The 25,965-nt window shown below is 38.6% G+C and overlaps 1 protein-coding gene across 2 annotated transcripts; it reads left to right on the forward strand.

Annotated features, from left to right (window-relative positions):
* The first annotated feature begins 2,344 nt into the window (after positions 1 to 2,344).
* On the forward strand, positions 2,345 to 22,798 carry RCN2 (reticulocalbin 2). 2 transcript variants are annotated; one of them, XM_009429583.5, is made up of 7 exons: positions 2,345 to 4,850; positions 5,226 to 5,331; positions 8,386 to 8,582; positions 16,607 to 16,720; positions 20,264 to 20,360; positions 21,253 to 21,395; positions 21,913 to 22,747. In XM_009429583.5, the coding sequence occupies exons 1-7, from the start codon at positions 4,545 to 4,547 to the stop codon at positions 22,063 to 22,065; spliced, it is 1,116 nt and encodes a 371-aa protein (XP_009427858.2). In that variant the 5' UTR covers positions 2,345 to 4,544; the 3' UTR covers positions 22,066 to 22,747.
* Positions 22,799 to 25,965: the final 3,167 nt, after the last annotated feature.

Here is a 25,965-nt window from a genome sequence, read left to right on the forward strand (position 1 = left end):
GGTGAGAAATAAATTTTTGTTCTTTATAAATTATAAATACAGATTTATAAATCTTTATAAATTATAAATACAGATTTATAAATCTTTATAAATTATAAATACAGATTTATAAATCTTTATAAATTATAAATACAGATTTATAAATTTATAATATATTTATAATATATAAATATATACAATATTTAATAATTTAAATATAATATTTAATTTAAATATTAATATTAAATATTTAATTTAAATAAATATATAATTTAAATAATTTAAATATAATATTTAAAGATAAATAATATATAAATAATATATAATAAATTTATAAAATATAAATTATAAATAAATTTATAAATACAGACTTATAAATCTTTATAAATTATAAATACAGATTTATAAATTATCCTGTCTCAGGTATTTTGTTCTAGAAGCACAAATGGACTAGGATACTGCCTTTAGAAGTGTATATACTGTGCACAGAAAACCTCTGGAAAGTTATGCCCCAATGTTAATAGCAGTTATTTATGAGAATGGGATTTGAGATCTTTTTTTCTTTTTTCTTATTTGCATACACTGATTTTCCTAAAATAAACAAGTAAGCAAAAATAAACAAGTAAGCATGCATAACTTGTGTAACTCCTTTGTTTCTACACTGTCGCCCAGGCTGGAGTGCAGTGGCACGATCTCGGCTCACTGCCTCCTCTGCCTCCCAGGCTCAAGCCATCCTCTCACCCCAGCCTCCTGAGTAGCTAGGACTACAGGCACATGCCACTACACCCAACTAATATGCTTTTCCGTATTTTGTTTTTATAGATCTGGGGTTTTGCCATGTTTCCAAGGCTGATCTTGAACTCCTAGGCTCAAGCTATCTGCCTGCCTCAGCCTCCCAAAGTGCTGGGATTACAGGCATGAGCCACTGTGCCTGGCCAATTTTTAGTTTTATTTTTTAAACAGAAATTAACCTCAAAATCCCATAGACTTGAGTTTCATCCCGAATCAAAAAACCAAAGCCCAAATCAATCACAGTCCCCTGAACACCACCTCGTGATAGAGCTGCAATCAGAGCAACTGCATTTTCTCTTCCTCAGTGAGATCTGTGAATACCTAAGACTTGAATGCATGGTGTGACTATAAAGCCACGCCTGAGTTTTCTTAAACACTCGAGAACTTATAAATTCAAGAAGTGCTGTCTTTCAAAGTCACTCTGCTTGTTTCAGCTTTGAATTTCCTCCATGAAATTGTCTTCAGAGCTGGTTTAGTAACGCCAAAGAAAATAAATTTCATTATAATTCAAAAGAAACACTTGCTTAAGTCACAGTCTTATTCCTCTTTTCATGCCCTCTTTCTTAGTGTTCTTTATTTTTATTGCTAATGTGTTTGACTAAGACCTCAAGGTCCTATTGTTGAAAACCTGGGGAAAAGAGTGTGGGAAGAGGTTCTGAGGCATAATAAAGCCTGGGGCTTGGGGAGGAGTACAGGGAGGGGGCTGGACAGTTTGAATGTGAGGCCCAAAAGTAAGGTGACCATATCATTTATCACCCCATTCTGGTATACTTTTGAGTGTGAAAGAGTCATGATTAATAATCATGTCAGGTCAACCAGGATGTATGATCACCCTATGTGAATAGGGAGAAAGTCAGGAAGGCACTCTAATATCTGTCCACTTGGGCTACCTTTAGGGCAAGAGATGCACCAGTATAACTGACCAAGGGCCATAAATGTGAATTGCCGGAAGTGGAGGATGGCTTCTATTTGAGGATGGAGCTATCATTACATTTGATCATTGGGACAGATCCATCTTTAATTTAGGGAAATCTTATTCAGTGAAAAAGTTACATTGAATTTCTTGAAAGTACTTCTAATAGGTTAAAAGATTTTGTGACTACTTACACATTCAGATACTCCTTGGAAATGAAAAGATTTTTAAGGCATTATAATACACCCACCCACCTACACATTTTCTTGTCACCTTCTAAGACTCCACCATAACCCTGGAATTCTCACATTTCCTTCTCCCCTCAAAAGACTGACAAAGGTTAAACAGCCAACAAAATCCCCCTAATTGCATGATCATTCAGTCTAAGTTGTTCTCCCATTCACTGCCTTATAGTCTGTTCTTTTGTCTTGTGTTTTCCATCTGTGCAAAGCTGTAGTCTCATTGAGTTTGTTGGCTTTCCCACTTAAGTTGTTTATTGTACCAAATCTCATTCATTCTGGTGGAAATCAGCCTGTAACACAAGGGTCCATGCCATATATGTTAAGTATTGCTTTGTTTTTTAAGCCACTGCTTATTGTAACACACATCTTACCAAATTCAAAAAGCAAGAAATCTACAAATCTTTCTTTCAATAGTTTCAAAGTTAACTTTATTACCCATAACACATACTTCTAAAAGAATGCCAGAATAGCTGAATTCATACATTTCACAAAAATTTATTGAGTTCCTCTTCTTTGTAGGTGCACTAGGAGAAATCACACAGTTCCTTACCTCAAGGCTCTCACAGCAAACAAATCTAAAAAAATGATTGAACTGTATACTTAACATTTGTGTACTTTAGGTAAATTATACCTCAATAAAAATATAAATAAAACCAATTTTGCTATATGCTATGGGCTTTTATAGGTCAAGAAAATTGATCTTTGGATTCTCATAACACATTTTTTTAAACAGGCTACTTATTTTAGATATTTATTTTTCCCCGAGTAGAATGGATTAATTACAAGTAATGACATTGGATCAGTCTTGCCTCTTTTAAGCATAGGCCTTTACCGTAATCTGCTTCCAAACAATCCCAATAAAATCGTTGATTTTAAGAGTCAAAAAGTTGCTCAGAGCCTTCTTCAGGGACTCAACTTTTTCTGCCACATGGATCCTTTGAAACTCTGATAAAAGCAAAGCTATAGACTTCCTCCCTGGAAATATACACATGCACCAAGATTTTGGGATAAACACACCACTGAAAACCATGCAGGGACCCACTTAGGAACCCAAAGATCTCAAATTAAGATCCACTGAGATAACACAATCCTTTTCCTCCAGATGAAAGCAATAGACCCAGGGAGCGAAAACAGCCTGTTTAGGGGCTGAAGACAGAACCCAGCCTTCTGATACTGTTTACTCCACTGTCTCTTTAGATATCATTAAGTTCCCTTCGCCCCCAAAACTCCCATCTGTGGATCCCCTGAGTTTAGAAGAACTTCCACAGTACCTTGTAGCCTACCTTTTATAACTGGAGTCACACCGGAAGCTGGTCAAAGTTTACCTTTTACTTATTGGAGAACAACAGGTACAAAGCAGAGTTCCTTATATTAAATTGGGACATTTTTCTCTTTTTTTCCTCAAAACCGAGAATGGAAGTGAAAATTAAAATCCAGCAATAAAGGGTTTTCTTTTTAGTTTAATGAAATCAACTCTAAAATTTGCTTTTATTTATACTCTGAAATTTAAAACTTTGTTCTTCGTTGATCTTTATAACATTGGAAAGATTGAACTTACACTTTGCTCTGTGAATCTTTCAATGGTTTGTGACCAAACCATAAATTTCAACCCGACCCAGGAAATTTCTGCGACTTGTGCCCACCCAGTTTTGCAGTTTGGAACAGAATTCTTGCTCCCAATCCAAATAGAGACTGAGAGAAATGAAAGAGGACCCAGAAAGCCTTTTCTTCTCTGTGAAAGGCCTGATCCTAAGTGGAGCAATCAATAAAGAAAAGGGTTCAAGCTGCAGCCTACAAATTTCTTAGAGTTTAATGTGTTCAGGATGAGGTGGAGAAATTACATAAACCTGTGAATAGACATGGAATAGAAGCCATGTGTATATGCATTCTGTCCCTAAAGGTTTTGTTAGGTACTTACTAAGCTATTCCTTCTGTGCAATCATCTTTCGTTTTTCTACTTGTATGGATGAAAGCCTACCTTCACTGAACACTTCACCTTATGTGCCAGCTATTGTTCTAAACCCATTACATTATTTAATCTTCACGACAATTCTTTAAGGTAGTCTTATTACTATGCCCATTTTATAGATGAGCAAACAAGTTTTCAGGGGTCAAGAAATTTGAGCAAGTTCACATTAACTTGTAAATCACGAAATTGAGCATCAGATACAAGCATCTGGCTGCACTTCCTGAGTTTGTACGTCCTTCTCTCATAAAGAGATACATTGAAGACTGAGAAAGAATACTGTTGGCCGATTCCTCAGGCAATAATTTTTTCGATATTGTATTGTTGTCACAGAAACCTCCAGCCTCTCTCATTGATGGACGGTAGGAGGGGCACATGGAGTGGACCAGGAGTGGGGTGGGGGCGTGCTTTTAGAAGCGTGTCGGGGGAACGACAAGGCGCGGGTCGTACAGGTCTACCCTCTCTGCAGTCCCAGCATGGCTCCTGGAGCTCTCTGGGCGGCTGCTGACCCCGACATCGAGGCGGCCCGCCCCCAGCGCCGCGCTGCCCAATCAGCGGCGCGGCCTGGTGCCCCGCCACTCCGCGCCGGCCATATAGGCTTCCTCCTGGCGCGCCTCCGCACCGCATTGGTGGACCGGCCCCCAGCCCGTCCATGGGCGTTGTGGCCGCCACCGCAGGTTCCGCCTCCCGTTCCCTCCGCCCTCAACGTACGTCGCACCGCCTCTCTGTAGCCGCCCGCGGAGCATCGCAGCCGGCCCGGGCCCCCGCCAGCCTCCCTGCTCGCGTCCCTCGGTGTCCTCCGCGGGCCGGCGCGATGCGGCTGGGTCCGAGGACCGCGGCGTTGGGGCTGCTGCTGCTGTGCGCCGCCGCGGCCGGCGCCGGCAAGGCCGAGGAGCTGCACTACCCGCTGGGCGAGCGCCGCAGCGACTACGACCGCGAGGCGCTGCTGGGCGTCCAGGTGAGGCGGCCAGGCCGGTGCTGGGAGGGCCGGGCCTCGCACCGCGGCTGCCGCGGGCTTTGTCCCGGGACAAAGGGGGGCGGCCGGGCGAGGCCTGGCAGGGGCGGCCTGACAATGGGGGCCGGGCGGCGCGGCACTCGCTCTCTGGGGGTCCTGGGGCCTGGAAAGCCTGAGGAGATAGCACGGCCCAAGAGCTGGATCCCTTCTACCCCTCAGATCATGGAGGGTGTGTAGCGGGTAGGGGCCTTGAAGTGCAGGTGCGGGTCACCCCGAAACCCTTTGGCAAGGGGGTCTTCTACTAGCCCTGTTTTTCTCCACCATTTTGCCCCACTGATAGTAATGCTTGGCCCTCCTGTGTGTCGCTTCCCCCTAAAGGAAGATGTGGATGAATATGTTAAACTCGGCCACGAAGAGCAGCAAAAAAGACTGCAGGCGATCATAAAGAAAATCGACTTGGACTCAGATGGCTTTCTCACTGAAAGTAAGGACTGCCCTACACGACTAACAATGGAGACAAACACAAATATGTTAAGCAGCGGTGTCTGCTGAATGTATAGATTGCTAGTGTCCCAAGTTGGAAGTCCTGTGAGAAGGAGAAAAGGACATGGAGAATAGGTTTTATACTTACAAATCTTTAGACACTGAGAACCAAGTAAAACTCGGTGCTTTCTCCAGTTATATATAAACATCATTGACCCTGTACTCTATGTGGAAGTCACACCTTGAGACACCCTCTTTCTCACGTGACTTTTGTTAGTGTCAACAATATGATTTATTTTAGAGAAATATGCCCCAAAACTTTAAGGCAGTAAATGATTTATCGCTCTTTTGATATATGCTTCATTTAAATTTTAGGAATTTGCTTCTTTTTGTAAGCAAGTAGAAAAAGACCTGTTGCCTGTGAATTACGTTTATTATAACATTATACCAAAATGTTAGAGCTGGTAGGGGCCTTAGGATCATCTTGTCCACATCACTTTGTAGAGATGAAGAAATGAAGCACAGGGATAAGTGCCTTCTACAAATAAGTGGCAAAGCTGGACTAGAATCCAGGTATCCTGCTCTTAATTCAGGTTTTAATATCCTTCAGTTAAAAAAAAAAATCTGAGTGCTCTCAGGTAAATTCTCTAGTCAGAAATGAAATGCACAGACTATTAAAAGAATGTTCTAAATAAATTGCTGTGCAGTTGTCTCTCCCCATTGTTCAATTCAAATGATGTTCCCTGTCAGCGTTCCAAGTGGGTCCTCAGAAAAATTCAGGTTGTTATTGTGACTCTTAAGTTAGCTGTTTTTCTGTAACTCTCATTTAAATGCTGTTCACCATCAAGGAATTAAGTTGCTGGAGACAATTAAAAACTGGTAAATTTAAGATGTGCTGTCAATGACATATTCACATTGGAACCTTCTGGAAGATTAAGGGCTTTTTTCTTCCACTTAGTTAGACAATAATAACAAGACCTTTGGTCTCTGATTATCCAATCTAAGAATAAGTCAATCTTTGTTTATACTGGAGTAATCAAAGAACACAACACGTTGATTTGGAAGACTGCGTGGTACCTATCTGTCAAGACCTAGATATGTTCAAATATTTAATAGTAAGGTTTTAAGAAGTTTAAAGTTAGAAAAATTTTAGTCAAGTATTCATTATACAGATGAGAAGAAAAGCTTGAGATGGTAAACTACCCCCTGATGGCAAAGCTGAAGTGTGAACCCACATTTCTGATCCCTGTTACATTCTGTTTTCTTCTATGCCATGGTGATCTCTTTAAATAAACTAGAAGAAAGATTCATGGTGCTTATGAAAGCCTTCATTCTACTTGAGGACCCTTAAGATAATTTTGGCAATTTGCTCTTTGAGGGCCAGGTCTGGAATCAGATGTTAAGAGGTAGCAAAACTCAGTAGGAGTTGGCTTTGAAGCCAGACAGGTTTGAATCTGGACTCTGCTATTTACTAGTTGTGAAGGCTTGGACTTTTCTGAACCTCAGTTTCCTCACCTGTATAATAGTGATGATTATAATTGCATTGTTTTGAAGATTAGAGGCAACATGTACAGAGGGACCTGATAAATGGTATACTCATGCTGTCCTCACAAATATTCGTGTTCGTCCCTCCCTTTGTTTCCTTTAATGTAGTTTAGTAAATATTTTTATGAATAGTTTTTTTTTTTTTTTGAGGCAGAGTCTCGCTCTTGTCACCCATGTTGGCGTGCAGTGGTGTGATCTTGGCTCACTACAGCCTCTGCCACCCAGGTTCAAGCGATTCTCCTGTCTCAGCCTCCCAAGTAGCTGGGATTACAGGCACTGGCCACCATGCCCGGCTAATTTTTGTATTTTTAGTAGAGACGGGGTTTTACCCGAGACCAGGCTGGTCTCGAAATCCTGACCTTAGGTGATCCGCCTGCCTCAGCCTCCCAAAGTGCTGGGATTACAGGCGTGAGCCACTGAGCCCAGCCAAATAGATTTTTAAAAAGTTGATTGAAAAGTGAACATTTGAGTTTTAGAAACTTTCCCATGCCTTCAGGTACCAAGTTAAGACAGATAGCTGTTGCAGGAAGGGCATAAATTGCTACCCATAACTTCGTTAAAATTTCCTCCAGATGTTTTAACAACATATTTAAAGGTAATATACTGAAGCAGTATTCTCAGTCACTTGAATACCTTTTCAGAATTTAGGCCATATCTACTTAACCATCTATTATTTTCTTACTATAGTTTTAATTCAACTCACATAAAATTTATTTTAAAGGAAGACTTTATATCAACTTCATAAATAAAAAACACTGTTTTTTCTCATACATACTAAAATAAATAGCTATCAAAATATTTATGCTTCCTGAGAGATCTGTGGTAGTTAGCAAAGGTTTTCTGCAAGATTTTGGATAACATTTTTTTAAAAAGTAAAGTGCTATTTTGGCCAGTTGGTAATTCATTCAATAAATACTTACAGAGCCAGGAACTTTCCAGGCATTTGATGTACATCAGTGAACAGAACATACCAAACTTTTATGGAGCTTACATTATATTTAGATCATATGTTATAGTATAGAAGTTCCGGCCAGGCATGGTGGCTCACGCCTGTAATCCCAGCAGTTTGGGAGGCCGAGGCAGGTGGATCACAAGGTCAGGAGTTAGAGACCAGCCTGGCCAACATGGTGAAACCCCGTCTCTACTAAAAATACAAAAAATTAGCCGGGTGTGGTGGCACATGCCTGTAGTTCCAACTACTCAGGAGGCTGAGGCAGGAGAATCGGTTGAACCGGGAGGCAGAGGTTGCAGTGAGCTGAGATCGCACCACTGCACACTCCAGCATGGGTGAAAGAGCGAGACTCCATCTCAAAAAAAATAATAAAAAGCTTCATGAGCTCTTCTAAACAGCCTTTCCCACTTCTTACCCCATTTCTATTAATACAACTAGGCCAATTCTCAGTATTTGCAAACATCAAAGATTTTGCCTTTTCAGAGAAGGTTTGGAAATCCTTACTCTTAAGTATCAGAATTAACGTCACATGCGTTGTGTTCTGGGAAATTCTCATAGGTGAACTCAGTTCATGGATTCAGATGTCTTTTAAGCATTATGCTATGCAAGAAGCAAAACAACAGTTTGTTGAATATGATAAAAACAGTGATGATACTGTGACATGGGATGAATATAACATTCAGATGTATGATCGTGTGATTGACTTTGATGAGAACACTGCTCTGGATGATGCAGAAGAGGAGTCCTTTAGGAAGGTGAGTTCATGTGCACAAGCTGTTTCTTTTGATCATGTCAGTTCACTTTACCTTCCTGCATGAATGAGCACATTGAGGGCCTGAGGTCGTAAGCTGGATTGTCTTGTTCTCTAGGAAATCACCTGTTCCACTTCAGCAGTCATTTTGATGGTTTCCTTTCTGGCCAGATTTAGGACTCTTATTCTAGATTACCTACATGATCCTTCTATCTGTTTTTCTCAGCTGCATCATTTAATTGTCCTCATTTCCAGAGTTGCTTTTTAAATGTGTTTTGAATGAGTATCTCAATATTTTAATATCATTGAATAATCAGTTTTATCTTTATTAAGAAGGCCATTATGGCCCATTCCCATTTTTAAACACATAGTTTTATATACTCACTTAAAAAAATCTGCAGGTTCCACATCTGTGGATTCAAACAACTGAGAATCCTAAGTATCCAAAAAAGTAAGTATTAAAAAAAAAAACAAAACTGTGTCTCTATTCAACATATACAGAACTTTTTTCTCTTGATTATTCCTTAATATAGTATAACAATGATTTATTTCTCATTTAAGTTGTAATTTATATTATAAGTAATCTAGAGATGATTTAAAGCAGAGGTCCCCAACCTTTTTGGCACCAGGGACCAGTTTCATGGAAGACAATTTTTCCACGGGACAGTGTGTGGCGGGGGGGGGGGGGGGGGTGGGGAATGGTTTTAGGATGAAATTGTTCCACCTCAGATCAGCAGGCATTAGGTTCTCCTAAGGAGTGCGCAACGAAGATCCCTCACATGTACAGTTCACAGTAGGGTTTGCACTCCTATGAAAATCTAATGCCACCCCTGATCTGATAGGAGGCAGGGCAGAGCTCAGATGGTAATGCCTGCCACTCACCTCTTGCTGTGTGGCCCAGTTCCTAACAGGCCATGAACCAGTACCCGTCCGTGACCTAGGGATTGAGGGTCCGTGATTTAAAGTATTCAGGAAGATGTGTGTAGGCTATGTGCAAATACTGCACCATTTTATATCAGGGACTTAAGCATTCTCAGATTTTGATAGGGAGGTCTTGGAACCAATTTCCCACAAATGTGTGAGGGAGGACTGTGTAACAAATTGACCATTGTAACCATTTTAAAGTGTACAGTTCAGTAATATTAAGTACATTCATGGTGTTGTGCAACCAATCTCCCCGACTCTTTTCATCTTACAGAGTGGACACTCTCTACCCATTAAACAATAACTCCCCATTCCCTCCTCCCACTAGCTCCTGGCAACCACTGTTCTGCTTTCTGTCTCTGAATTTGGCTACTCTAGGTACCTCATCTAAGTAGAATCATACGCCGTATTTGTCTTTTTGTAACTGGCTTATTTTTACTTAGAATCCTCAAGATTCTTCCATTTTGTAGCATGCATCAGAATTTCCTTCCTTTTTAAGGCAAAGTAATATTCTGTTGTATGTACAGGTTGAGTATCCCTAATTCCAAAATCAAAATGCTCTTAAATATGAAACTTTTGGAGCACTGACACGACACTCAAAAGAAATGCTCATTGAAGCATCTTGGATTTGGGATTTGCAAATCTCTGTGGGATCCTGCTTTCCATTGTTTTGGGTATATACCTGGAAGTGATACTGCTAGATCATACGGTAATTCTATTTTTAATTTTTTGAGAAACCACAGTACCATTTTTCATAGTGAGTACACCCTTTAAAATTACTCCTTTTTATTTTTTATTTTTTGAGACAGTATCTCACTCTGTTGCCCAGGCTGAAGTGCAGTGGTATAATCTCGGCTCACTGCCTCCTGGGCTCAAGCAGTCCTCCCAGCACAGCCCCCGAAGTAGCTGGGATTTCAGGCTCGAGCCACCACGCCCATCTAATTTTTGTATTTTTTGTAGAGATGAGGTTTTACCATCTTGCCCAGGCTAGTCTCAAACTCCTGAGGTCAAGTGATCTACCCACCTCAGCCTCCCAAAGTGCTAGGATTACAGGTGTAAGCCACGACACCTGGCCCCAAATTACTCATTTTTTGAAAATTTAGTATCTGTATGAGTTCTAATGTGTCTCATGGTTTAATTTGTTGAAATATATGCTTCTTAAGCAGAGCTGAGAAAGACTAATTTTATTTAGGAATTAGGAACTTTTTAACACTTCTAGGAAGTCTATTAAACTAAAAGTATATCAACAGAAATGACTGTGAGCTTGAGAAATTGATATATCAAATACTTTTGTATTTCAAAGCTAATTTTAAAGAATTAAAATCTTTTTTATAGGTACATGATAGTTGTATTATACATACTTACAGAGTACATGTGATATTTTGATATCACACAAACGTATATTATAATGATCAAATCAGGGTAATTAGAGGATCACCAAGAATTTTTTTAAGGTAGTTTTTATGTGTAGAAAAACATAAAAATAAAATTAAACATGCTGTTGCAAACTGTCCCAAAATATTAGTCAAGGGTGCTTGGAAAATATTCAAGGCTCTTCTGTTTCTTAACTTATCCTGTTTTGGTATATACCTTTTAATTTTTGTTGTGGCCATAATTTATTGTATTAAACAATATAGTGTAACAATGATTTACTCCTCATTTAAATTGTAATTTGTCTTATAAGTAATCTAGAAATGATTTAAAATATTTGGGAAGATATGTGTAGGTTATATGCAAATGCTATGCCACTTTATATCAGGGAATTGAGTATCCTTGGGTTTTGGTATCTGTGGGAGGTTCTGGAACCAATTTCTCACAAATATGGAGGGAGGAGTGTATAACAAATTTACTATTGTAACCATTTTAAAGTGTACCATTCAGTAGTGTTAAGTACATTCACAGTGTTGTGCAGCTAATCCCCGGAACTCTTTTCATCTTGGAAAGCTGAAACTCTGTACCTGTTAAACAACACCCCATTCCCTCCTTGGCAAATGCTTTCTAAGTGTGCTATTTATTTAGAATCATATTGGCCGCTTGAACTCTGTAAGCCACCACTAACTCTAAGTTGGTTAATTCTCTGCTAATAACTACAGCATCAATGTGGAGGTTTGGGGCTCCATCCTCAGAGCCAGTCTGCTTAGCTTCACATTTAGCTCCAGCACTTCACGGTTGTGTAACTTTGGGTAAGTTATTAAACTTTCATGTGCCTCAGTTTCCTCATCTCCAAAAATGAGGATAATAATTACCATTCAGGCCAGGTGTGGTGGCTCACACCTGTAATCTCAGCACTTTGGGAAGCCAAGGTGGGAGAATCACTTGAGCCCAGAGTTCGAGAACAACTGGGCAATGTGGCAAGACCCCGTCCCTATGGATACATTTTCCTCTTAAAAATTAAATCCTAACTAATCTAAAGCTGTCTAGTTAACAAATGCCCAAACAAAATTTAAAAATTAGATGGGCATGATGGTCCGTCCTGTGATCCCAGCTATTTGGGAGGCTGAGGCAGGAAGATTGCTCGAGCCCAGGCAGTCAAGGCTGCAGTGAGCCATATTTATGCCACTACACTGCAGCCTGGGCAACAGAGAGACCTCATTTCTAAAAATAAATAAATAAATAAACAAATAAAAATTTCCTCTTTATTTAGCATTATAATAGTGTGGATAAATATTAATAAATGGTAGCAGTTGGAGGGGCAAGCAGTTCTGTTTTGATTTAAAAGAATATTGAAGAAAGCATTTACAGTTCACATAAATTTATATTTAATCAACTTTTTAAAACTTTATGCATTTGTTAACTATCAGCTTTAGATTAGTTAGGATTTTATTTTTTAAGGGGAAAATGTATCTTTTGTTTTCTTTTTATTTGGGTCTTCATTCTATAGTGGACTAAAGTGAGTAAAAATCAGTCTTTTTACTGCTTGTAAATACTAAAGGAAAAACAAGTAGTGATAATGAGATTTGGGATCATCTGTCTATTAAGTATCCCCATTTACTATAGGAATTAACTTATCTTAAACCAACGTAACTTATCTAAAACCAAAGCATGGTGTGGTGTGGTTTCCCTTCCTAGGAACAATAGAGAAGTTAAATACAGTATTTTAAAATCTTGCTGGAATTAGATTCTAATTATGTTTTCTATTTTTATTTTTTGTTACTCAAAAGACTTAATTACTATCCCATTAAAAAATAAGAAGTGCATGTTCCTGTATTCTTAGAAGGGGGTGATGTAATAGATGGTGCTGAGAAGAAAATCTTCACTTTGAAGAGATACATGACTCATAAATTGTTTATGAACAGTTCTTTTAAAAGGTGTCTGGTTCTAATTCTGTGTTCTCCACCAGCTACTTAGAACGTGTTGATTATAACACTCTGCTTTTAAAGGATGAATTAGATGAATCTTAACAGCCTAAAGGAATAGATTGATCCCTAAAATGAACACTTCAATGGGAGTCCTTTTGGTTATTATTATTATTTTTTGACAGCCTAGGAATATGTCTCTATCTTCATGAAGTTCTAATCATATGTTTTTAGAATTTGCTATAAGTAACTTCCTGTGTGTATGTGTAGTCCCAGCTGCTCAGGAGGCTGAAGTAGGAGGATTGCTTGAGCCCAGGAATTTGAGGCCAGTCTGGACAACATAGTGAAACCTTGTCCCTTTAAAAAAAAAAAATAACATCCTAAAAATTGATGTGGAGTGTAAAGATGAACCCAGAAACCATATGCATTATTTTTCTAAATAAAAAATAATGGATGAGGAATGAATCAATCTCAAAGTTATAGACTAAACACTATACCATAAATAAAATAATCATAAAAAGTAATTGGATATGTGAATAAAATAAAGTTTTCTATAAGAAAGTCTGTTATAACTGACGAAAGTCAGCTTGATATCTGAACTTCACCTTTTTTTTTTTTTTTTTTTTGAGAGGGAGTGTCGCTCTGTCACCCAGGCTGGAGTGCAGTGGCGCAATCTCGGCTCACTACAGTCTTAGCCTCCCAGATTCAAGCAATTCTCCTGCTTCAGCCTCCTGAGTAGCTGGGACTATAGGCACGTGCCACCATACCTGGCTGATTTTTGTTTTTGTTTTTGTTTTTTTTAGTAGAGACTGAGTTTCACCACGTTGGTCAGGCTGGTCTCAAACTCCTGACCTCAAGTGATCCACCTGCCTTGGCCTCCCAAAGTGCTGAGATTACATGCGTGAACCACCATGCCCAGTCTGAATTTTATCTTATATTTAATAAGTTTTCATATAGAGAATAAAGATAACCCTTTCAGGCTGTGAAATGCGTGAAGAAGCATTTCTTTATAATATAAAGAACAGTTATGGTCAACACAGGATAATTAAAGTTTGGGGATCTATCTGGCAAAAGTTCAAGTGTTCTTTGTTTTTGTTTTTGTTTTGAGACGGAGTCTTGCTCTGTCACCCACGCTGGAGTGCAGTGGCGCAATCTTGGCTCACTGCAACCTCTTCCTCCCAGGTTCAAGCAATCGTCCTGCCTCAGCGTCCCAAGTAGCTGGGACTACAGGCGTGTGCCACTGTGCCCAGCTAATTTTTTAGTAGAGATGGGGTTTCACCATGTTGGCCAGGCTGGTCACGAACTCCTGACCTCAGGTGATCTGCCCACCTCGGCCTCCCAAAGTGCTGGGATTACAGGCATGACTGCTGAATGTGCATGTATAAGCAGTATTTATTTATGTAAGATATAACCTTGCATGTGGCTAATCAGAATTTTTAATGCCTAGTCATTTGTTCTAGTATCACACATTATATATTTCCTCATGTAGAATCATTAGTCTACCAAAAGATGGCAGTTTTGTTCCTCACAAGTTTCCGTTGTAATCTAAAAATAAATGATTATGGTAGCTTTTTTATTACTGTACCTAACACTTTTTACCCTCTACTAGAATACAAGGTTTTTATATACAAGAAAAAAAAAGAGTGTTGAAGTTTTATGAAATTGACCATCTTTTTTGTTATTTTTTTAGGAATTTGCCATTTGTAAAAAACAGTCTTTCTGTTTTTGGCTTCTTCAATTTAATGTGAGCTATTCTTATTTTGTGTTCTTCAAATGGCCGTGAAATGTGAACCAGAAAAAGCTACCCCCTTCACTTTTTTTTTTTTTTAAAGAAATCTCAGCTTGTTGAAAGAGATCCTTTCTTTCCATAGGCAAATTTGGCCAAATTTAGCTCTTCTCCTGAAACATGGACCTTTTTGCTCCAAAGTGAAGGGTTCTTTCATAAGGAAATCAAAGCACTTGGTATTTTGAATAATGGTTTATTCAAAAAGAACTTGATTGACTCAGCAAAGTACCTCAAATTCTTGTTTGTCTGCTTTTACCATGTTAAACCTGAACATAAAATGCAAATTATTTGGTCTAGTTATTTAAAATTTTGAAACATTAAGTTAAAAGCTATTTGGAAACAAGTTATTATTTTTTCTTTTCTGTCATGATTGGGTGAATATAACTGGCTTGTAGAGTCTGATGTTAATAAAACAAATTCTTTGGGGAAAGAGGTGAGCCTCTCCGCTGTAAATCAGTAATTGTAAAAGAACTAGTGTTTAGGTAAATGACTGCTACCTGACCTCTATTATTCTAGAAAACTGAAGAGGGTATTTTTATTCAGTAGTGAAACACTTAAAAGCTTCTAAAATATTTGAAATTGTGCTTAAAAAATGCACAGTTTAATACATATCAGTTTATAGGAAGGAAAGCTATTCCCAGAAATTCTCAAAACAGAAATTATGCAGGATTAGCAGTATAGCATTATTGGCTCCCAAGGCTCTTGGTTACAGAATTTCCATTGAAAATTTTATCAAAAGCAGCCTTGTCCCTGATAGCTGCCGAATCATTTTAAAAAAGGGGGGTGGATGGGAAGATGGGAGAGAAAGTAGAAAAGGATGTGTGTTTATTAAACCTCAACATGGGATCCATTTAAACTTTTGATGTTATTTATATCTGAATATACAGAATTAACACTATAAAGAGCCTGCTAGGACTAGACTTCCAGGCTGAGCACGGTGACTCATGCCTGTAGTCCCAGCATTTTGGGAGGCTGAGGCAGGTGGATAGCCTGAGCTCAGGAGTTTGAGACCAGCCTGGGCAACATAGTGAAACCCCATCTCTATCAAAAATACAAAAAATTAGCTGGGTGTGGTGGCACATGCCTGTGGTCCCCACTACTTGGGAGGCTGGGGTGGGAGGATCACTTGAACCTGGGAGGTGGAGGTTTCAGTAAGCTGAGATTGCACCACTGTACTCCAACCTGGATGACGGAGTGAGACCTCATCTCCCCACCCCCCAAAAAAGAAAAGATTTCCAAATATTAGGTACATATACTAATATTATGAGATTCTCAACATAAGAAGACTGTTTTTCTGAAACAATAATGTATTTTTGAAAAGTCACTTAGAGGACCAGAAACATTTTTTAAAAGCCCTACCAAGATTTAATACATGGTATAAAGTTATTGATTTTTGGGCATTCAAAAAAGTATTGAGATTAATTATTAAAGTAGACAGTATAGTACTGTAGAAAGAATAGGGAGGATCCAAGTTCAGTAGTTTTGTTTGTTTTTTGAGTCGGTCTTGCTATGGTGTGAAGGCTGGCCTTGAACTTCTGGGCTCATGCAGTCTTCCCAAGTTGCTGGAACTACAGGCATGCGCCACTATGCCATGCTCAGTATTTTTTAGCTGTATTTCTGACTTTTATCAAATCATTCAATCTGCTTTTCTATCAATAATAGTATATAACACTAAATACTTAAGGTTTATTAATTGTGTGGTAGGGATTCTCATCCCAATTGCTTATTAGAGATTTTTATCCCAGTTTGATAGATGAGGAAACCAGAGAGGTTAAGCAGTTTGCGCTGACACCACAGCTAGTAAGTGGCATTGCTGGAATTCAGGTCTGGGTCTATATGACTCTAGAGCTTGTGAGTCTATCCTGCCCCTAATACGTGTATTTGTGTAGCGTACCTTCAAAGGGACGATGTGAAGATAAATGAGATAACGGATGGGAATGTACTTTAAATTTCACATAGTTTGTATTTTTCAAAGTATTTAAAATGATGTGGTATACTAATGAGAAATTTTAATTTTCAAAGCTTCACTTAAAGGACAAGAAGCGATTTGAAAAAGCTAACCAGGATTCAGGTCCCGGTTTGAGTCTTGAAGAATTTATTGCTTTTGAGCATCCTGAAGAAGTTGATTATATGACGGTAAGAAAGAAACATTTTTAAGAGAATTATTGAGTGACCAAAACTTAAAAAAAAAATATTTAAAATTTTTGTGCGTACATAGTAGGTATATATGATTATGGGATACATGAGACTTTTTTTTTTTTTTTTTTTTTTGAGACGGAGTATTGCTCTGTCGCCCAGGCTGGAGTGCAGTGGGGCGATCTCGGCTTACTGCAAGCTCCGCCTCCCGTGTTCACGCCATTCTCCTGCCTCAGCCTCTCTGAGTAGCTGGAACTACAGGCTCCCGCCACTACACCTGGCTAATTTTTTGTATTTTCAGTAGAGACGGGGTTTCACCGTGGTCTCAATCTCCTGACCTCGTGATCCGCCCGCCTCGGCTTGCCAAAGTGCTGGGATTATAAGCGTGAACCACCGCGCCCGGCCGAGATGTTTTGATACAGGCATGCAATGTGAAATAATCAGATCATAGACAATGAGGTATCCATCCCCTCGAACTTTTATCCTTTGTGTTACTAACAATCCCGTGAACACTCTTTTAGTTATTTTAAAATGTATAATTAGTTACTACTGACTATAGTCAACCCTGTTATGCTGTCAAATAATAGATCTTATTGATTCTTACTATTTTTTTTGTACTCATTAACTGTTCTCAGCGCCCCCTCCCCCAACACTTCCCAGTCTCTGGTAACCATCTTCTACCCTCTATGTCCATGAGTTCAATTGTTTTGATTTTTAGATCCCACAAATGAGTGAGAACATGCGATGTTTGTCTTTCTGTGCCTGGCTTATTTCACTTAATATGATCTCCAGTTCATCCATGCTGTTGTGTGGATCAACATGTTGTTGCAGGATCTCTTTCTTTTTTATGACTGAATAGTACTCCATTGTGTATTTGTACATTTTCTTTATCCATTCATCTGTTGATGTACGCTTGGGTTGCTTCCAAATCTTGGCTTTTGTGAACAGTGCTACAACAAACATGGGAGTGCAGATATTTCTTTGACATAGTGGTTTCCTTTCTTTTGGGTATATACCCAGCAGTGGGATTGCTGGATCATATGGTAGCTCTATTTTTAGTTTTTTGAGGAACCTCCAAACTGTTCTCCATAGTGGTTGTATGAATTTACATTTCCAAGTAACCAAAACTTTAAAACCTGTTCATTAAGTTGTTAAAATGAATTGTATAACCAGAATTTTAAGAGATACACAGATTTAAAATGATGCTCATTCTCCCCACTTAAAATTAGGAGTGGTAAGGAGGCTTTCTGGTGGTGACGAAGTTGCTTATTGGGAGGGAGAAGGTGAAGGACTGAATTTTCAAATCTCTGTACTATGTATGAACAGCAGGCTTCCTCAGGCTATTTTCTCTCATAACTGTGTTACCTTCAGTGCCTTCCTTATCCTTTTGTAGCTTTCAGATTTTTTTTGGTTTTTCAATGTTAGTAATATTAGGATTTCTGTTTAATTTACAACATCACTTATGAAAGCTTTTGGTCTGGAAAAACATCATGTTTGGATTCTTCATAGGGTTGGTAGGGGTGCAGCTGCTAGTTAACTAGTAATATTTTTGCAATTTTAAGCATAATGAGTCCTCTCATCCCTTTAATATTTAAAATAAGTACCAGTTTTTCAAAACTTTTGTTGAATTGTAAGTTTAACTCAACAAACATAAATTGAGTCCCTATTATGACTTGGCCAAGCTTGAAAGCATAAACCATCACACTGGGAAATAAAGACTAATGTAACAAATAGCTTTTTAAAAAAGAGACTAAACATTTATATTGGAAGTCTGTTGCATGACATCAGCCTCCAGCTACGTGGCTTGGTTCCCTGGATATTTCAAAGAAGGAAGATATATCTTTTTGTTTAATGTGTCATGGTAGACCCTGCTGCCTTGCATAACAAGGCTGCAGATACATTTTTCTCCATAGCTCAGTGGTAAGACACTGTCATTAATACCACTTCTCTTGCCATTGTGAAGCTTCTAATTTCTCATTGGCACAGAATACATGACCCAGTTTAAGAACAGTGCTGGGTGTAATTTAAGTACCAAAATTAAGTTGGGAAAAGCTAATTGAGCCCAAGAATGACAGGCAAAGGATGCTAGATCTTGATTCTCTGGAGAATAAGGAACAATTGAAGACTAAAGAGGGGAGTTACCAGTAAAAGCAATGAAATAATTTAGGCATAATGTGATATGGCCCAGAGTTCTATCTGGCAATTGAATGAAATAGATTTGAGCAACATTTTGAAGAAAGCATATGCAGGAATGTTGACTTACTAAATAATTGTTAAGGGAAGGTAAGAGTCAGAGATGGGCCAGACATGGTGGCTCACACCTGTAATCCCAGCACTTTGGGAGGCCAAGGCAGGAGGACAGCTTGAGGCTAGGAGTTCAAGACCAGCCTGGACAACATAGCAGACCTTGTCTCTACAAAAAAGTTAGCCAGGTGTGGTGGCATGCACCTGTGGTCCTAGCTACTTGGGAGACTGAGGTGAGAGGATCACTTGAGTCCAGTAGTTTGAGCCTATGATGCCACTATTATTGTGTCACTGCTCTCTAGCCTGGGTGACAGAATGAGATCCTATGTTAAAAAAAAAAGAAGGGGGAGGGCTAGGCGGAGTGGCTCACGCCTGTAATCCCAGCACTTTGGGAGGCTGAGGCTGGCAGATCATCCGAGGTTAGGAGTTCGAGATCAGCCTTGCCAACATGGCAAAACACTGTCTCTACTAAAAATATAAAAGTTAGCTGGGTGTGGTGGCATACGCCTGTAGTCCCAGCTGCTTTGGAGGCTGAGGCAGGAGATTTGCTTGAACCCGGGAAGCAGAGGTTGTAGTGTGCTGAGATCATACCATTGTACTCCAGCCTGGGCTACAGAGCAAGACCCCATCTGGAAAAAAAAGGAGATAGGAAGATATTGAGGAAAGTACTGAAACAGCTGGCCATTGAACAGGTCATCTTTAGGGAAAAGGATTGGTTGTTTGATAAGAAGCTTTGATAAGAGGGAGGAACAGATTTGGGGGCAGTTTGGGATGGATAGGGCTAGGTTTGCTGAAGGGGAAGCAAGGAGATTGAGGTATAATGGCGGACTGGTACATTTTAGATCTGGAGGCAGAACAGCAGTTCTAAGGTAAGGGCTCTTTTAGGGTTGTTCATGGATTGGAGGGCAAATGAAGTTAAAGACAAGGGTAGTATAAGATGCTTTTCTTGAGAGGGAGAGATGTGCGGAAAATAGCATGAGAGTAACGCTGAGGTTGTTTATGAGAGTGAAAGTGGAGTTCTTCACAATATCAGAAGCTTAAGGATATTGAATTTAAAGCTACATAGTACTTCAGGTTTTATTCTTGCTTCTAAATTCCAGTGTTTAGAAGGATTGTCTTGAAGATATGGACAACCAAAGTGATTTTTCCTGTATAAGTACCTTACTAGCTGATTGCACCACTAGAGCTCCAAAAATTATCATTTATTTCTAAAAAAGTTCTGTAGTAGAATTGAATCAGATGGCAGTGGGACTGAACATTTTGTAACTTTTGTTTTCTTTTTTAATGAACGTGGAATAGGAATTTGTCATTCAAGAAGCTTTAGAAGAACATGACAAAAATGGTGATGGATTTGTTAGTTTGGAAGAATTTCTTGGTGATTACAGGTGGGATCCAAGTAAGTCACCTGGGAGAATGTGAAAAGAGAAAAGGAATTGAAGAAAGACATTGAAAGACAGCCTTGCTCATTGAAAGCTCTCTTCAACAGGAAATGTAATGAGGATCTGTGTCTGATCCTACTTGTTTCGTTAACTGTAATACAAGTTCAACAAATGGATTTATAGCTTATCTGAGAAAGCTGTCTTGCTTACTTTTACTTCCGTGTCTAGAGTCAAACATTTTTCTTTCTTTTCAAACAAATCTAATTTTATTATCAGTTTAAATGGGGAAGGAAGTAAGGTAGATATTTTTAAACAAAATCCTGTGCTGTTGCAGGTGGATCTTAAAAGAGATAGAAACATAAAACACTACAAATACTGGTGTAAACACAGTATCAGAAGCTTAGTAGAAGGTGAATAAGTGTTTGAAATTAAGAGTTTGCTTTTATATAAGCAGCTGTTTTTTCAGAATTGTTGCTTAAAGACACCAAACAATGCCATTTTTAAATTAGTCACCAGTTTTACTTATTCTGATTGTCACTTTAAAATTACACATGGCATTACTTTGTGAAAACATGTAAGAAACTTTGTATAGAAACATGATATACAGTAAAACATTACCCACCTCACATCTGGGAAAACTAGATATCAGAACAAATAGCAGTTAACAAAATTACTAGTTTGTGAAAACATCCAATGATTTTAAAACTGGGATATTTAGACTCGTGTCACTTTTGAAAATGACTATATATTTGTTCTTATGTCAGGACTTTTCAGTTAAGTAGTTCTGTTTTATTGGGCTTTCTTTAGTAAACTTTAAATTCACTTCCTTTATTCTAGGGATATACCAAACTTCTTATTGGATACATGTGATATTCTTGTGTATGTATATTTGTGTTTTTTTATATTAAGCTGCAAATGAAGATCCAGAATGGATACTTGTTGAGAAAGACAGATTCGTGAATGATTATGACAAAGATAACGATGGCAGGCTTGATCCCCAAGAGCTGTTACCTTGGGTAGTACCTAATAATCAGGGCATTGCACAAGAGGAGGTAAGTGTTACAGAACAACTGTTTCTCTCCACCCCCTCCCCCCGAATTTGGTGCTGTTGATAGGAAAAGAAGTTCAAAATCTTAAGCCAAAGAAAGAAGTAATGGAGTTATTTGGGATTGATGCATTACTATGTTTTGAATTTACGAACTGTTTAGATTGTCAGGGAGACGAGGAAGTTAAGATTGTGTCATGTATTAATTTGAGAGTACAGTGAATAGAATAATAGTTTGTATTTACCTACAGGGACTCAAAGCAGGTTATAATAATTTTTCATTGCCTTGATATATCCTGGATTGGATTTGAGTGGAGAGAGACAGAACCCAGCAGAAATGAAGAAAGGAGATAATGGGAAAAGCAGTAGACGGACCTGGTTACAACGTGTAACATTTTTAGATACTTAAACAATAATGAGTGCTTGTACACCTGGATGATTTTGACAAGTCAAATCACATTAAATTGTGAACATCTTGCTGAAAATACTTATTACACTTGACACTTTTTTGTTTTATTTTGAAGGCGCTTCATCTAATTGATGAAATGGATTTGAATGGTGACAAAAAGCTCTCTGAAGAAGAGATTCTGGAAAACCCGGACTTGTTTCTCACCAGTGAAGCCACAGATTATGGCAGACAGCTCCATGATGACTATTTCTATCATGATGAGCTTTAATCTCTGAGCCTGTCTCAGTAGAGTACTGGCTCCTTTTATAATTTGTTACCAGCTTTACTTTTGTGATAAAATATTGATGTTGTATTTTACACTCTTAAGTCTTAACCACAGTCAGAATTATCTTAATGTAGATTATAATTTTGGTCTTTTAGGAAAAAAAAACAAAAATCTGATATTTATTTCAAAACGTATTGAAGCAACAAAATATTAATATTGTGCCATATGACAACAAAGTCTCTCCTAAATACTCCATCTGTTTAGTACTGTATTGTGGAATATTTGAGTTCTATTTCCATACTTGAAAACATGGAGGATTTTAGAGATGCCTGAACAATATTATTTAAGTAGTATGTGACCGAGCTATAAATTTTTGTTTTTGTTCTAAGTAGATTTAATTTGGGAACTGACAGGACAATGTTTTTAGGTTTAGCATTTTGTTTAAAAACCTTTAAAGAAACCTTTAGAAGGACTTAGACCTCACATATTAATGTTGAGAAGTTCTGCTTAATTTTAAAATGGTTTCTATAAAGGGTTTTATTGTATGAAATAGAACTTTATATTTTTGCATATGTATAGATAGTAATTATATTTAATGTATAACTATAGCATTATGGTGAGTGGAATTTGACATTGTCCAAACCTTTTTCATTTTTGAGTGATTAAAAATGAAACGTCCTTTGTATATGTTTGTTTGCTTTTCTTTAACTTTCAGATAAATATTGAATTTAGCACAGGTTTTGTGGTATTGTACATTATCTTGCCTCATCCATTCCTTTATGTGGATAGTTCCCAAAACTGTCAAATTATTCTTGCTGCATTTTCTTATTTTTTTTTTAAATAAGAGAATCATGTTATAATATAATTGAATGTGCACCTGACACATTTTAATAATTGGTGTTGTAGCAAATGTGGTTTTGCTCTTTGGGGCTATAAATAATCTTGAGTAACGCAGGTTGGAATTACCAATAGAGCTGGTCAGTTATCAACAGTAGAGCTCAGTATCAATTTTACTGAAATTAAAATCATACTTGATAAGCATGATAATCAATTTTAACCTAATTCAGCAGGTCAACTTATTTAACTTTGGTGGAGGTGGGATAGGGAAAAGTGAAGGGAGGAATTAATTTTTTTCTAGTTCTGATGTACAGAGATTGTTTTTCATTCTTTTTTTTTTTTTTTTTTTTTTTGTGACAGAGTCTTGCTCTGTGGCCCAGGCTGGAGTGCAGGGGCACTATCTCGGCTCACTGCAAGCTCTGCCTCCTGGGTTCACGCCATTCTCCTGCCTCAGCCTCCCGAGTAGCTGGGACTACAGGCGCCTGCCACCACACCCGGCTAATTTTTTTGTATTTTTAGTAGAGACCGGGTTTCACCGTGTTAGCCAGGATGGTTTCGATCTCCTGACCTCATGATCAGCCCACCTCGGCCTCCCAAAGTGCTGGAATTACAGGTGTGAGCCAACGCGCCCAGCCTCTAGTTTTTCATTCTTTAAATCACTTTTATTTGTGGGTGAAGAGGTCAGCTATGCATTCTCTTAATCACTTTCCAGCCTAAAGTTGTCTCATATACAGCACACTGGGGGCTCAACAAGTACCTATGACTATTTGAGAAGACATGAAACTCTTCTCTGATAGAATCGACTGCACCTATATACCTCTCTACTGCCGCATCTTTGCTGATGTGAGGTGTGCTTGCAAATTGTAAGCTTCCACACCTTAATGACTGCTTGCTTGGGTATCTACGTGGTTTTCATTTTAACCTACAATATATGTCTGGCTATAGCAGTTTTAGAATTACAGATTTACCACTATCACTCATCTGTCATTTGTCAGACTCACTGAAGCTGGCATATTTGAAATCACCAGTTTGACTAGTTTGTTAACTATTTGTTTTTCTCTCTAGCTTCTCCAAAATCTATGCCAGAATAGATCATCAGATATGGATTCTATTTCAATCCTTTGCAGAAATGCAATGTCTGTACTACTTTCCTTCCTAGCATAAAGAAAACTACACTTCCCAGCCCTCTTGTAGGTAGGCGATGGCTAGTTCTGACCAGTTAAACATGGGTGGAAGTAGTGTGTGTCACTATCAGACTATCTCATGACAAACCCTTTTCCTCTGCCACAGCACTGTGCAGGAGGCCTCAGCTGAAATGGTGCAGCCACAAGATGAAAGTGGCTTTGATCTTGAGTCTGTGTAGGTCAGCTGGATCCACAGTGGGCTTTGTATGATCAAAAAATAAGCTTTTATTATGTTAAGCCACTGAGATTTGGTTGAGCTTTTTTGTTTTTAACCACAGCAGAGCCCATCCTGCCGTGACTGAGTGAAGATTTCACATTTAACAATAGGCTTTTAATAAGCATGCAGAGAAAAAGAATCATCTGCTTGAACAGAGATGCTATATCTACTGCTGAGTCAAAATAGAAAATTTTAAGGCTTTTTTTGGATTTGAATTTTAAATAAGACTTTTAAAATAAAGCTTTTATTTTGGTTTTAATATAATTAGGATAATTTGAATTTATCCTTGAGCATGAGAGTAAAAATAGTTTGAGACTTTCTGAATCATTGGCTGATTCTGCCTGAAGGACTTAATCACTTCCATTATTTGAGTTCAGGTACAACTTCAAAGGGGAAAATTGAATGGGATGTGCACATGTTGGCTCATATGTAGTTCTGATTGGGCCAATTTGCAGGACAGAAAATGATGTCTAGATTATGATATAAATTTAAAGGAAGCCAGGACATTCAGAGGAAAAGCTAGCATATCATGTTTGCCTTACTTAGTTCTTTCCTTTGCAGTTTTAAAAATAGGCTTTTTTTTTTTAGTGTAGTTTTATGTTCACAGCAAAATTGAGCAAAAAGTAGTATAGAGAGTTTCAATATGTCCCCTGCCCCACATATGTACAGCCTCCCCCACTATCCTATCCTATATGTCATGAGATAGTACCTACCAGAGTGGTACATTTGTTAAAATCGATGAAACTGTTAACATATCATTGTCACCCAAAGTGCATAGTTTACATTAGGGTTCACTCTTGGTGCTGCACATGCTCTGGGTTTGGACAAATGTATAATTACATATTCCCACCATTGTAGTGTGGTAGAATATTTCCCTTGCCCTAAGGTCTTTTCTGCTCCACCTATTCATCCCTTCCTTCCCTGTAACCCCAAGCAATACTGATCTTTTTACTGTTCATAATTTTTTAGATTGTAAAATACACATAACAAAATTCATCTTAACAGTTTTTAATTGTACAGTTCAGTGGTATGGTATTAAATACAGTCAAAATGTGAAACTATTACCACCTTCCATCTCCATGAACTTCATTTGTAAAACGGAAATTTATACCCATTAAACAATAAAGCCCCCTTTCCTCTTCCCTTCAGCACCTGGCAAACACCATTCTAGTTTTTTTGTTTGAGATGGAGTCTTGCTCTTGTTGCCCAGGCTGGAGTGCAATGGCATGATTTCGGCTCACTGCAACCTCTGTCTCTTGGGGTCAAGCGATTCTCCTGCCTCAGCCTCCCGACTAGGTGGGATTACAGGCGGGCACCACCATGCCCCCTAATTTTTTGTATTTAGTAGAAATGGGGTTTCACCATGTTGGTCAAGCTGGTCTCGAACTCCTGATTTCAGGTGATCCACCTGCCTCAGCCTCCCAAAGTGCTGGAATTACAGGTGTGAGCCACCGTGCCCAGCCTCCCATTCTAGTTTTCTTTTTCTTTCTTTTTTGAGACAGAGTCTTACTCTTGTCATCCAGGCTGGAGTGCAGTGGTGCGATCTCGGCTCACTGCAACCTCCACCTCCCAGGTTCAAGCGATTCTCCTGCCTCAGCCTCCCGAGTAGCTGGGATTATAGATGCCCGCTACCACGCCCGGCTAATTTTTGTACTTTTAGTAGAG

The sequence above is a fragment of the Pan troglodytes genome, chromosome 16 (genome assembly GCF_028858775.2).
Source record: "Pan troglodytes isolate AG18354 chromosome 16, NHGRI_mPanTro3-v2.0_pri, whole genome shotgun sequence".
NCBI lineage: Eukaryota > Metazoa > Chordata > Mammalia > Primates > Hominidae > Pan > Pan troglodytes.